The sequence below is a fragment of the Apaloderma vittatum genome, unplaced genomic scaffold (assembly GCF_000703405.1).
Source record: "Apaloderma vittatum isolate BGI_N311 unplaced genomic scaffold, ASM70340v1 scaffold17669, whole genome shotgun sequence".
Lineage (NCBI taxonomy): Eukaryota > Metazoa > Chordata > Aves > Trogoniformes > Trogonidae > Apaloderma > Apaloderma vittatum.
The window spans coordinates 9,272-24,263 of NW_009737171.1; the positions used below are offsets into that span (position 1 = coordinate 9,272).

The following is a 14,992-nucleotide window of genomic DNA, read 5'->3' on the forward strand; positions in this document are numbered from 1 at the left end:
GCTGAATTTCCTCGGTCTCCCATGGCAGGGGCCCCACACTGCAGCAGGGGAAGAGTGTGAAGAGTCCTTGCCCTGAGGAGGAAGGAGCAGCAGAGACAGAGTGTGATGAACTGACCCTGTCCCTGTCCCCCTGTGCTACTCAGGTGAAGGAGGTAGAGAAGATTTGGATTTATTTCTCAGTACCCTACTCTGATTTGATTGGTAATAAACTAATTTCCCCAAGTTAAGTCTGTTTTGCCTGCGATCTTAATTGCTGTCCTTACCTCGACCCACAAGCCTTTCATTATATTTTGTCTCTTCTGTCCAGCTGAGGAGGCGAGCGATTGCATGGCTTTGGTGGGCACCTGGCGTCCAGCCAAGGACAACCCACCACACCAGGTCACCTATTTTGCCCTCCAGGAGCACTTCTGGGTGAATAACAGACTTGAGGGGTGTGCGGGGGCAGAATGTTCTCGGTTGTGTTGACGATGGCACTGTTCTTTTTCTCTCCCTCCCTACCCTCAACCCGTTCCCGATGAAGACACGCAGAGCACTATGTCACTGGCATCGTGGTTCAGGTGGAATGAGCCCGCAAACCGCATTTCCCAGAGGAGCCCCACAGAAATGGTCGTCGAGACGCTAATGATGGAGCTGAACTGGCAGATCAAGCAGGCAGAGAAGCAGCAGCGAGAGCGGGAGAATGAGTACCGCAAGATCAAGACTGGGGTGGACTATGGCTGGCTGGTCAGCTATCCGAAGCAGAGCTATGATATCAGCCCAGGAGAACGGCTGCAGCTGGAGGATATGTGTACCAAAATACATCCTTCCTACTGTGGGCCTGTCATACTCAGGTACAGTAAAAGATGTGATGATACAGACCATTTCTTTCCCCTTCTCCTCTTTATGATATGTGACGAGGGAGTGAGAGTTGTTAGGACCAACAGAACCAAAACTTGGCATCCTGTATCATAGGTCATGCTGGTACATGTCTTTGTGGGAGAAGGAAAACTAATGTTTTAAGTCAGTTTAACAGGGTATCATTTCCTCGAAAAAGTTACTAAATGCTATTTGTCTCGGAGACTGGCTTGAGTACTTTATGCTCCTGAGCAGCTGGAGAAACTTCATCTTGCCTGATGAACAGTTACCATTTCAGTATAGTGATAGCTTTTGCTTCAGTCTTTAGAATAATTGAGGTTTAAAGCGACCTCTGGAGGTATGTGCCTCAATCGCCTACTAAGAGTAGGACCAACTTCAAAGTTAGATCAGTTTGCTCAGGGCCTTTTCCTGTCTGTTGTTGGGTATCTCCGAGGGTGGAGATTCCACAGCTTCTGAACACCTTGCTTTGGTGTTTATCCACTCTCAGTGGAACCTTCCTTCCCTGATTTAAGCAGGTCTATTGAGACACCTGTCCCCACTGTCCAGACTAGCAAAAGTCGCCATAGTGGCAGAATCAGAGATTTGGAATCATTCAATGGCCAAGTTCTTTCCAGTGACAGTTTGCTGGGAACAGCTCCCACCCTTGTATTTGTGTAGCTCCAAGCTATGCTGTAAACAAGCCACTACAAACCCCTTGTGGTTCAGAGTTATTTTCACCATCCCCAGGGCTGCTGAGCAAGATCTGTCTGGCAAACAGGTTATTTCCATGAGAGGAGGCTTCAGTTGCTGGAGTTAGGAGGCCCCAAGGTTCATCATCATCTCCTGCAGAAAAGAATATTAAGCTGAGCCATATACAACTTGCTGCTGGCTCTGCTTTTTTTTTTTTTTTTTTTAGTTAAAAACATTGAGACAGGTCATGCAAGATGTGTGATTTCAGTGCAGCATGTAGTGGTTCACTTTTGTTCAGGATTCAGCATACTGCTGACAGTAGATAAATACACTCAGCAACATCGGTGAGCTCTATGTGGGCAAACCTGAAAAAGGGGTAAAGCCATCCTCATAAAAATCCTTATAAATTGCTCTTAGAGGCTATCATAAATGTATTACAGCACAATGCAGAATGGGCATGTTTTTGTTTGTTCCATACTATGGAGTCTGCATGGTTAGCAAAGCTGCAATTAAAAAAAAAAAGAGGCTTGCATAACCTTTGTTTGTTCAATTCCGTGATTGGGAAGGGAATGTCATAGTCACAAAAATGGCACAACTGGACTGGGTCAAAGGTCTGTTTGATCTGATGTGCAATCTGATGTGTGTGAGACGGTGGCCAGTACTGTCAACAGAAGGAAAAGGGAAAAGAATAAGGCAAGCAATGCAACAGTAGGGACAATTATATCTTGTATATAGCCTCCAATTTCCTGTGCTGTGTAACTTGGAGCCAGAAGTGGTCCTTCTGTCCTTAATTGCCCCGTGTGGCTTTTTCTCTTAGTGGTTTGTTGAGGTTATGGGATTTCACTTTTCTTTTTTGACACATGTAAACTTCTAGCACTTGTGGCACTCCGTGACAGAGTTCCACATCTGAACTACAATTCTGAAGTAGAAAACTGTATTTTGCTTATCTCAAACTAACATGTATTAGTACTGTTTGATAATCCCCTTTTCTTGTGTTGGAAAAGTGAACAGTTGACTCTTCTTTTCTACCTCTCTTCTAACTGAGAGCCCTGTGGTTCAGAAGTCTTCATTGCTCATGTGGAAACAATGAAAAAGAATGGGGCTTGCCATGTCAGGAGCTGGAAATGTACAGGAGAAAGAAGGAACATGTAATCTAACTAAAAGACAGCCAAAACTGGATGAATTCTCTCAGAAAGTTGAGATAACATGGAGACTTTAATAACTTCCCCAAAATTACCCAAGATGAGTGTACTAGGAATTCAGCTGAAATGTTCACATTTGCAGTGAAGTACTCTCATCACAAGATAATTGCACTGTTGTGACTTTCTAATATGTAGTAACTTTTAGAAAAAAACTTCCACAAAAAAAAATCTATGAGCTTGCGTTTGGAAATTCAAATGCAGAGCAGGTACCTTACTGCAGCCCCTGCTTCTGACTGAAATGTTAAGCTTGATCCTTCCCCTTCCATCTTGGAAATGTGAAGAGCTAAGTTCTTTTTGGTGCTATTTGTCTATTTGCTATTTTGCAAGACTCCAGAGTTTGTTTTGTTTGTGTCATGCAAGGTCTCCTTTTTTGTGAGGTTCTGAGTTCAGAGTCAAAGCCACAACGAAATGTTTTGGTATGAGTTGTCAGAGGTGTCACTTTTATTCTCCAAATGTCTAAACGATTATTCAAACTGTCCTTTTCTGTGGCTACAGTCACATCCACTGAGTGGCAGAGTTTCTACAGATCCGTTGGCTTAGATGTGGAGAGGGCAGGCAAGGAGCACATCTTAAGTGGGAGTGTTTGGTTTTGAAACCCAGTTCCCCTGTTTTGTATTTCAGGTCAACAGAAACTTTTCTCTATTTTGAAATTCTGGAAGGATTCAAGTACACTGCAAATACCATCAGATATCGGGAGACTCTGATTCACCTCGTACAAATAAAGCTATTGTGTTCAGGTGTAACAGCTTTAGATTACTGGGTTGGAGATCACTGAGTATATTTAAAATTAAATCCTGGAGCCATTTGAAGGAAGTGACACTGATTTTGGTGTCACTTTAGTACCCCGCTGCCATGGTTAAACTGAGTGAGTAAACTAGTAGCTTGCTACTACAAAATGCTAGATTTTTGCCATCTTTACTCAGAGGGTTAGCTCTGATCAGAACTAGTTACTGTCTCTTTAATTTCAGCAAAAGTCAAACAGTTGGTTTCTGTCCTCTGCCCAGAGAGAAACAAATAAAAACCTCTAATACAGACATGTGCACCCTTGTTTTGGTGATCTGAGATGTTATTGATGCCACAGTCTAAGTAATACAATTTTCTAAGAGTTACGTGTAGCAGAAATGGGCTTTCTAGAATGCTTGACTGTAAGATAAATGCCTAAAATCAGAAATGGATTTATTTACAATTATGAGCTTAAGTTTGAGGTGACATGACATGAGGGTTGCCATTACTGTGACTGCTACAGTCCTCTGAGAGTAGCTTCTAGCAAAGCTGTTAATAGCTTTACAATATAACTAGAATTCTTGCTCAAAATATAGGTTCAGGAGTTAGCAGCTAATTATTAGCACTAAGCACCTCACATTTTCTTTGAATGACTAAATCTACTTAGAGCTCCCAGTTCAGACAGGCACTCAGGAATACACTGAACTATAACCATATTGTTTAAGTCCACAGACTTCCATTGGATTTAACAGGTCTTTAAAGTTCAGGCTGTACTTAGGGAACCTACTGAACCAGGAACCTATAGAATAACAGGCAGGTGACAGCGCTTTTAAAAAGAAAAAAAAACGGTGCCAGTAAGAGCCAAGCGCAGCCTGAGTCTTAAAATCTAACGGCTGCATAAGTAAACAGAAGGGTCACAATTTAAATAACAAAATTTGTCTGAACTGTGAGTAAAACACAGCCTGGACTGGGCAATGTGCTCACCCCTATGTGTGCATATACCTGCTCCTCAGGCTCCTGTGCTGGTTCAGGGTGAGTTTTGTTGACAGTCATGTCTAAGACTGTGTGACTTGCATAACAACATTACTAGTTAGCTACTGATAGTACCATAAAGATAGCTACTGGTAGTATCAAAAATCAAATAAGATAGATAGGTATACTTTTCTGATGACTAAGGAAACCCTAGATACGGTTGTGCAGTTGCCTAGTTTGAAACTATTCCATGGAAAAGTGGAAGGGCATTAACCTGTGCTAGAACATAGGTGAGCCTTGTGCAATTTTGTGTGCTTAATTCCACTGAGACGCTTTGCGTGGAGTTTGTTTCCCGGGATACAAGCCCATACTCCTTGATTCCAGTGGTTTTACTGGTTTCATGCGTTGTGTGTTTTGTGCAGAGAGCAGATTGCTGGATCATCCAGCACAGCAGCTGCTTTCACTGATGACTGGGGAAGATGGCTTCAATTACGTGTAAGTAGCTGCAGCAAACATCAGCTATTTTCTGACACACAGACTGGCTGAGCTAGACCTCAGCCCCTGACAACCTGTCCATCCTTTCTGCTGTGAAGTATTGGTGGCATGCATACCTTTTGGCCTTTGTACAAGGGCTGTCACTTAGACAAACGTGCTGGTACTGAAGTTAGGTGGCCATTAATAAAGGGGTAAAGTTAGTTCTTCCTACTGCGGGCGAGGTAAGGGCCCCCTTTCTGTTCTCCATCTGAATGGGAGTGGCTTTTCTTCGGGTCACTGTCAGCGAGTCTGTTGAATTGCTTTCTCTTTCTTAGATCTGCTCAAATCCATATAAAGTAGTTTTTGTGTTGGTCCTGAAAAATCAGAGGTGAATCAACAGCAAAAGCAGAGTTCAGAGAACAATTCTCACTGCCCTAGGTAAGGATAGTGCAGACAGCTGTGGAGGTGGAAATTTTAGAAAGCTATTTCAGCTAGATTGACTGAGAGTGTTATGAGCAACGCAGAGCATTAACATTAGAGCTCCGTGCTCAGGGGGCTAAATTTGCTGTCATACCACCCATCTCCCCTCTTGTTCCCAGGACCAGCCACTGGTCCAGTAACAGCCTGACACATGCTGCTACCTGCTCTGGAGCCACAATCCAGCAGCGTGACACAATACCTCTAAAACTGGAAGCAGCGAGGAGGCCTTTTGGGTGCACAATTGCCGATACAAAAGAGGAGGATGTACTGATAGATATATATAATGTGACAACATCTCTCTTTAAAATACACGAAGAAGAAAATAATGGAATGACTCATGAAGTTCCCCTCTGCAATAGAGTCTTTTGAAGGTGCTTTCCCTGGTATAATAATAATAATGATGGTGTGAAGACTTGAGGCTCATGGACTCATCTGTCTGTGCTTTTGACTAGGATAGAGCAAAAAGTCTATTTATTGTGAAAACTGTATTTTTGGCTCTTTGATAACGTAACTGAAGTGTCTCCTTAGAAGGCAGAAAGGATGTTTGCAATGTACAGCAGATCTCTGTTAGCGCTGTTACGTGCCAACCCTCAGCAAGGCCTAGTCTCTTGCTCTTACAGGCTCTGCACAACTCAGTTCAGCATCGTTTTAAGTACTTATGTAGCAGTGTGAATTACAGCGCCTCAGAGCATTTTTGCACTCCAGTGTTCAAAATTTAGAGGGTCTTTTGGTGGGTAGCATGGAGGGAGGAGATCAGGAATTTATACAAAACAACTGAAATGGTTAAGGAACATCTTAGTGACTTGTATCCAACTCCTGGCTTGACCTTAAAGGGGACTATGTTTCTGCTGATACAGAGTTCCTTCAGCATGCAATGCTGGTGTCTCCCACAGCTCTACACGTAGCTGCCAATACTCGCTGTGAGAGAAGCACACTGAAATATCTGGGATACAGCACGATGTTAAGATGAATGTCCAATACCAGGCCTCCACCGTAAGAGTAAAAAGACATAAACGTACAAAGAGCCTTTTTGTTTTATCTCTGGTTTTCTTTCTGTCCTTATTTATCCTGGGTACCCTTTGGTACACCATTAAACAGTACATAGTGCACTAAACTCGTGTTACATTCCTAGGGCTTATCAAAAAAAAACAAGAGGCAAGATCTTATTCTATCAACTTCTAATGTATTAGGCTTATTTAAGTGCAATATGAACATGCTTACACACCTTACACACTTTAGCTTCCATCACGCACAAATACCTGGATTTTAGTGACATGCTAGTTTAGCTCTGAGTCTGCTTGTAGATACAATTTTTATCTTAAGAACTGCATACTTATTAGAAGAGTAGCCATATTACCATCTGTCATAAATGCACACTATTACAGAACAACAAGAATATCTACGTGACTAGAGTGTAAGCCTTGGAAGTGGATCCAACACTCTCCAGGCCAGGGACCAAATCACCCAACAAGGTATCAGGCATGGTATGTTCTCTTCTTGGCCTAGCCAGTGACCCACACAGTGACTTCAAGAAAACTATCCTGCTCTGCATTTCATCTTCCTCACCTGAAAAATAAACAGTGATAATTCTTCACTTCCCTGGTATTAAAGTAGCTTAATAAATGCAAAAAAAAACCCCCAACAACAAAGTCAAACCAACATTCTGAGCTCTTTGCTGAGAAGGCATTGGAGTAACTCACAGTTGTCTTAATTAGATACAGCATCACGCTGCCAATCAAAGTGTTATCAGCTGAGCCAGTCCCTTAACTTGCAGAAATCCACAGAATAATGAAATAACACTGAAATTTAAATAATGAGAGACTACCAAACACCTAACCAAGAAGAATTTTACAGGATTTTTGTTTTTCTAGTGGCTACTGTGTAATGCTACAGGGAACAAGAGCTGGAAATGGGGGAAGTCTAGTTGGACTTTCCCCTAGTTTCCTCAGCTGCTGGTAAGCAGCAGTTCAGGGACTACTTAAGCATTTGGATAATCATGTTTAATCAGCAGTGATGGGGACATTTTCCAAAATCTTGTCTAATCATTTTGTTTCTGAAGCTATTGATATCACTGAGTTCTGACTTAATAGGTGGTGTGTGAAAAGAGCATTTCCTCCTGTTTCAAACTTGCCACCTTCTAGCTTTGTTTGGTGCTTGCTATTATTTCTTGTGCTTATGAGAAACAGTGAATCATTGCTTCCTTACATTCTCTGGCTTGCTTGTGATTTTAGAGACCTTGGGCATATCTCCATGGCCCCTCCCTGTTTTTGTTGTTATCTTCAGTCCAGGGAGTCCCATTTCACAGGAGAGTGGAAGTTCCAAGCCTAGCACAGTGACTTGGCAGCAATCTGTAATTTGATGTTTTTAATCAAAGCTGTGCCTTGACTGTGCTTTCAGATTCCGGCAAGTCATTGCTGAATATGAACCAGAAGTGCAGGAAGTATCCCGGCTCTTCCGCTCTGTCCTGCAGGAAGCTGCTGAGAAGATCAAAGAGGAGGAAGAGGCCAAGAAGCTTGCCAGGCAGTGGAACACAAAGAACAAAACCAGTCTCTCCCTAACAACATTTAAATCTCGGTCCAGGATTTCCCCATTCATCAGTGACATCAAGACCATCTCTGAGGATGTGGAACGGGGCACCCAGCCCACCAGGAGGGTTTGGAGCATGCCAGAATTTCGGAATGCCAAGGATTACTGACTTTATACTGAATAAGGTTTTTAGACAGTCATCTTTCAAAATTGCAATTAACCCTTTTTTAGCTCTCTTTGTTCCAGCTCTCTCTTCCTGCCTGTCTCTCTCTTGGAAGCTGTGTCCATAGTAGCTCCTGATGATGCCTGCAGTGTGACAGGACTTACCACCAAACATGCTAGTCCTTCCTATAATTTAGTAGCTATACAGTAACCTTCAGGGCAAGGCTCACTTACTATCTCATTTTTACTACTGCTTTTTTGTGGAAAATGAATTAGTTTTGTGATGTCTGTCCTCTCCCTTCCCCCCCCCAGCCTGGATGTAGTTCTCTATAAAAGCTTTTGGCCCAAGCTAGTGAGAGCTCCTGGCTGGACCAGTCTTGCTGAAAGCAAGACAGCCCCTTACATGAGTAAGGCTTGCAGGATCAGGCCTGGGAGTTGAAGCCAGTATCTGATTTGGAACTGAACTTCCTCTTCCAACCAAATAACCTTCCTTAGTGCTACAAGAAACTTTGCAGGTAACCTCAGCGTTGCTCTCGATCAGCTTTTTGCTGACAATTCACCATCCAACCTGAATGGAAACAGACCTAAGCTTTTTGAGATGAAAAACCAATATTATTCCACAGCAACCAATTTACACACACTCAGGTTTCTTGGGTATGTTCTCTTTTGTGCAGGCAGAACCCCCTGAACCTTGCACCTGCAGAATAGATAGAAATGTAACAACCTGCTATGGAGATATATAGGTGGGTACATCAGTGCTGTGTCAAATGCCACTCTTGGTCCTCAGTGTTGTGTGTTGCTGAGGTAAGTGCTCCACCCCACATCCCAGTAGTAAATCAGTGGGCTGAAATTAATGTTTTTGGCTAAGGCTGAAAGAGTACTGAAGTACAATTTCAATGTATAGAGCAGGGTGAAGGGAATTGGCATTCATCAGTGGGGTTCTTTGCACAGCTGCATGAGCACTCAGAAGACAGCTTTCCAGTACCACAGGCTGTTGGCCAGTGAGTCGGTATTATTACAAGACAATCTTTAGTGCAAACTGAGTAGCTTGTAGGGCAGTGCAGTTCTCAGGAGAACTTCAAATGTTGCTGCGGAAAAACTCCTAGAGCCCTAACTCAGCATCTGCAGGAAGAGGTCTCACCAGCAAAGGCAAGAGAATGGCACACCAGAAAGCCATGGGTCCTGTAGAGAAGCCAAGGGCTTGGCTGCTTTGTGGTCACCAATGGGAGATCGGGAAGGAAGAGAGGGATTTCCCTGTATGATTGGCTCTTGGGCAATCATCCCAGTGGGGTATAGTCTCCTGGAGGACCCTGTAGCATTGTCGGTCTTCTGTGCATTTCCAGCCCTTTTCCTTGGGGATCTCTGCAGCAGCATGTGGGTACTACAGCCAAGATAAAACCCTTTGAAGTTCTGCCAACTCTGGGAATAATTCCAGTACATGAAATCTATTCTAGAGTAGAAATGTGCAGTTTCTTCCAGATGGGGGAGGGCAGCATAAAACAAAGGTCAAGATCAAACCCTTAAAAGCTCTCTAAGACTATGGGATTCTGCCTCTTCCCCTCTCCCCTCTGGGCTATATAAGATTGAAGATAAGGGTTTTTTACTAGCACCAGGCTGTAGTTTCTAGTTCCTTGGTAAACACTGCTGCCAGCAACCCTCAGGGGACAGAAAGAAGCAGCTCACTTTTAAGCAAAAACTCGGGGCTTCCAAATACAGCATCCAGTTTGGGATGGGCTATTTTAACTCTAGGTCAGTTAGGGAGAGTTTAAAGCCTTCTGACAATCAATTTATTGTTTTTCAGCTGTATGTCCTTGTGAAGTAATGTGATTGCGTATATGAAGTAAAAACAAAGGCTTGACATACTTAGCATAGCCTCAGTTGTCTAGAAGATGTGGGATCACCACACCTTGCAGGAAAATTCTTGTTTGGAAAAAATGTAACCATATTTTTTTATATACTTGCAAGCCACTGTATGGTACTAAAGGCTGAGATGAGTTCCTGAATTTCATGCTAAAGCTCTGTAGTCATTTTATTTGCACTCACATTCTATTTGAACACCTTCAGTATTGACTGTATTGACGCAGTATTTGATGGACTGCTGAGAGATGAGACATTCTGACACAGTGACATAAAGCTCTTTATTACAGTACAGTGTCTGTAATGTGCTCACTCTTTCTTAAGGAGAATCAGGAGTAACTAACTATGTACAAAGCCAAGGAAACCACCTGAAGGGAGTTCACACTGTAACAGCAGCCTGTGATCATACTGTGTCCTTCATTAATTAACAACATCCATTCTCCAGTTCTCATTTAACAGCGAGCAAAGGGAGACAAATGTGACCTTTGGTCAAAGCCATATAGACTATGGAGGCCAGGCTGTGGCAGTGCCTGGGAGAGCTGTTTTGCCTCAGTTTACGTTTTACTGTGAAAATAGAAATGATAGGTAATCCAATTCCATGTTTTCTGTGGCTCAGTTAGCATTTTAGATCAAATCAAAAGCACGCAACTCCAGATTGTCCCCCTCTACTGTGGTCCATGGCACTGGGCAGGCATGGTGGGCAAGCTAGATTCCTCTTGGATGAAGCTAACCCAGATGATCCATTGCAGCTGGCTCATAAAGCTGGCCTAATGCTGGTCTGAAGTAAACACTCATGAAACTTGTATAGTGTGACCATCTGTCCTCACCAACAACTGTCTGGCTCTACAGCTCTGCTCCTTCTGGGCTGCACTACTTGCAGAAAAAAAACAACAACAAACAAAACATTTCCACACAGCCCTGATGAGGCTCTTTGATCTGTTCTTAGCCCCTCCTCAGAGTCCAGTGTCTTAACTCTTTAAGAGGAATAAAAAGTGAAATAGCAGCACAACATCATTAACAAACAAACAAGTGAACCGAACAAATAATTCTAAACACTCAATCATTTTCTTAAAACTGAGCAAGGATTTTTGTAGCAGCCCAGAGCATCTCGCCCCCATTGCTCCTGTTATGCTGTCCAGTGGACAGTGTTACACCCAGGAAGAAGCAGTCCTACACCTCCTGTACATTCCAGCAAGTAACAGCAACACCTCTAGAGCAGCTCAGCTGCACTGCTCAGCTTCAAGGGGCTCACACTCCTCTGCAGTCAGCAATGGTGAGGGCTCACCTCGAGTACTGTGTGCAATTCCAGGCCCCTCACTGCAAGAAAGATGCTGAGGTGCTGGAGCGGGTCCAGAGGAGAGCAACGAGGCTGGGGAAGGGACTGGAGGGAAAGTCCTGTGAGGAGAGGCTGAGGGAGCTGGGGGTGTTTAGCCTGGAGAAGAGGAGACTCAGGGGGCACCTTATCACTCTCTACAACTACCTGAAGGGAGGTTGTGGTCAGGTGGGGTCGGGCTCTTCTCCCAGGCAACAAGTGACAGGATGAGAGCGCACGGCGTGACACTGCATCAGGGCAGGTTTAGGTTGTGTCTCAGGAGACACTTTATCATGGAGAGGGTGATCAGGCATTGGGATGCACTGCCCAATCACTGTCCCTGGAGGTGTTTAAAGAGAGGCTGGATGAGGCATTAAGTGCCATGGTCTAGCCAGTGTGGTGGTGTTGGGTCATAGGCTGGACTTGATGATCTCAGAGGTCTTTTCCAGCCTCAACAATTCTGTGATTCTGTGAGTTGCTGCTCACCTGAGACTGTGCAACCCTGCTCCAATGGCTTCTGCATACAAGCCTGGCCCATGGGCAGTGGCAGCCAGCAAAGGTGTGCCGGAGGTAAGGTTCCTCACCCGGATCAGCATATAGTTCAGAGAGCTATTGCGCTGTGGGGAACTGGAGTGAGCTTTGCAGGAAATACCTGTGTGCTGAGATTGCACTGTTTATACATTTCATCACAAAACCTCAGAGGATTAAAGCCAAGCTGTGAAATATAAAACAACTTTTTTGTACCTGTTGTTTTTAATTAAAGATCTCCTGAAATATAATCTGTCCACATCTAGCCAAACACAACAGCTGTTCCACTGCCCTGCTGTGCACTGTGTATGTATCAAAGGAGAAAGGCAAGAATGGTAAAGGCACAACAAAACCCATCCTCACTCTACGGGCTACAAATGCAGCTGCCCACCTTCTATCTAGTTATCTCTACAAACATATCCCAAGATTTAAGGGGATAAATCACCAGATCCCAAGATTTAAGGTGATAAATAAACAACTGCAAAGGCCTGAAAGCCTCTGAAACTAAGTGGTTTACAGCTACAACCTTGAATTGAAGTTTTCATCAACATGCTTCCAAGCACGTCTTACCTTAACCGCTATTACCACGAAATTAGAAGGTATAAACGACAAAATGGATGCTTATCTCCATATAGTTTGGAGTCCCTCCTGTTGATCCTGGATACTAGAACACCTTAATATTAGCAGATGGCCCCAGATGGCTTGGGGCTCCCTCTGCTAAGCATTATACATGCAAAGCAAGCATACAAAAGGATGTAATTTTCCCCCCATGCAAACTATTAACTGAAGCATGGATTGCATTGCTCAGCACATTTTGGAGACCAACACGACTGGTTCCAAAAGGGCACTACGTGAGTTCAACGAGCTAGTAAACCACACTGGTCAGGATACAGCCTACAGCACAGGGCATAAAGGCATTCCTTGCCAGAAGTTGTGGACAGGCAAATTTCTCTGTGTTGTTGCTTACCCTGCTTCCCAAACACACTGCTATAGGTTTCTCCCGGGAGGAAAACTATAGACAGCTAGACCTTGTCAGGATGGCCATTCTGATATTCTTCTGCTCTGCATTACAGGACAGGAGACTGCATTACAGTTTTGCCCAAAAAGCATTCTGAGAAGCACTGGACTGCACGAGTCAAAGCCTTTTTGGTTGTGTCCTGGAACAGAGGAAAGGCTGCTAAGCCTCCCTCAGTTCCACCCTCCTGCGCCGGGCAGAGACATCGTAATCTCGATGCCTGCCTGGTACTGCCGTCTGTGCTCTGGGCTGTCACCACAAGGGACCTCTTGTTCCCCCAGACAAACCATGTTTCAAGCCAGCTTACATCAGAAAGATGCTGTGCTGACCCTGAGAGTTGGGTCTCAGGCCCAGGTCTCCCAATGACCAACATGTATTTTCTGTGCAGTTGCTGCACAAAGATATTCTCAAGCTAAGGGAAAATCTTTGCAAGATGAGATCTTACTAAACACGACAGAAAGGTGAGGTAAACGGCTACAAAGAAGCACAACGAATTATGTGGCGATTTATAGTTATCTGCATACGCGGCACACTTCATAAAATTATAAATTCATAAGGTCTTGGCTAGATAACCAGATCACAGCATCTCACCTCTATATTTTAGTCACAATTGTTTTGCCTCTGCCAAATCGATTTAATCTGACCCAGTAGCAGATACCGCAGAAGTGCGGGAAAGGGCACATGTGTTTTGTACATCAGGGTATTATCTGCTCTCAGAATGTAATTACTGTTACACCTGTTCAGTGATCACAATGCTGTATTCTCAGAGGCCCCTATCAGGTCACAGTCCATGTGCAGGACCTTTTCCAACCGTATTCTCTGCAGCGTCAGGTTGCCTAAAGCAACAGATTGCACCTAATATAGTCTGAAGGCTATTTAGATAACCAGATGTGGTATGAAGCAGTAACAGCGAAATACTCCTCAGGTTTCCGTTGGGTATTTTTTTCTATGTTCTGGCACTGGAGGTCTGAAATTATTCAAGATGGAGAAGAGCAGGGTGCAGTTTCTGAAGAACTCAGCAGCTCCAGGCAGCGATGGTGCAAGAACACCTGGTCCTTCTAGGTCCCTACTGGCTCTCAGCAACTTGGTCCTGTTGCATTCAACTACTTAGAAGTTAAAGGCTTCCTTCTGCCTGCGGCACACAAGCACCAGCAGGAGAGACTATTGTCTGTCCACAGCAGAGCCAAGAGCAAGAAATCAACAAAGACTGGATTAAATTCATAGGACAGCAGTAACGAATGTTCCCCACAAACAGCACCTAATTAGGTCTTTGCAGGCTAATTACAGGGTTTCAGAAAGTGCAAAGCCGGTGTCCAAAGGTAAAAACAAAAAAAAAATAAAATAAATAAATAAATAAATTCCACAGCAGTCCAGCTGGACAGCCATGCCACCTGCTGGCAGACTTCCCAGCACCAATTAACCAGGAAACAGGCAGCAGCTTTCAAACCAGGCCTCCTCTCCTGACGAACAGATTCCCTCCACTCTCACGTTGCCTTTCTCTTACACCACTGTCACCCAGAGAACAGCTCACAAATGGAGAGCAGAAATGAACACAACTGACATTAGCTGTTGGGCTCAGCCCCCCACTGGAAGACAGCAGCAGGGGCCAGCATGCTGGTATTGCGCCTCTGCAATCAACGTGCGCTTACCAGACTTAGTATTAACGACGATTTTCACACTGCATGAAAAGGTTCAAAACATGATTCCTTAAAGCCCTCAGCACTGTGTCCTGCTCTTCTCTCAAAAACACACTGTATGTTTAGTACTCCTTCTAAGACCAAAACTGAACAGGCAGGAAAAAAGAAAAACAACCTGTTGTCGAAAGCCAAATAAATCATGATCTCTGCCCTGAACAGTAATTGTGGTGATTCGTTTTGTCCAGAGATGGAACTAGAAGGCTGGGTGTGTGCCAATAATTTTAAGCAGCTCCTCAAAAGACTATCACTCTACCGCTTCAAATACAATGAAGTAGCAGACTGGAGGATTTTCAGATGTGCCACTACCACTTACAATCCAGCCGTGCCACTACCACTTACAATCCAGCCTTTTCATGGAGTGCCCAAATGAGACTGGAGCTCTCAACCCGGAGAGTTGAAAAGGAACTTTGTAAAACTTGTTCCTAAACATGCACAGCAAAGACCAGGAGTACATTTAACACGTATCAGAGCTCCATCCAGTGGCCAAGGCCCCGACTCGCACCTTGCCAGGGCAGGTTCA

The 14,992-nt window shown here is 44.1% G+C and overlaps 1 protein-coding gene across 1 annotated transcript; it reads left to right on the forward strand.

Moving 5' to 3' along the window:
- Positions 1–521: 521 nt before the first annotated feature.
- RD3 (retinal degeneration 3) lies at positions 522–8,070 on the forward strand. Its single transcript, XM_009877247.1, has 2 exons — positions 522–830; positions 7,773–8,070. The coding sequence occupies exons 1-2, from the start codon at positions 535–537 to the stop codon at positions 8,068–8,070; spliced, it is 594 nt and encodes a 197-aa protein (XP_009875549.1). The 5' UTR covers positions 522–534.
- The last annotated feature ends 6,922 nt before the right edge of the window (positions 8,071–14,992 follow it).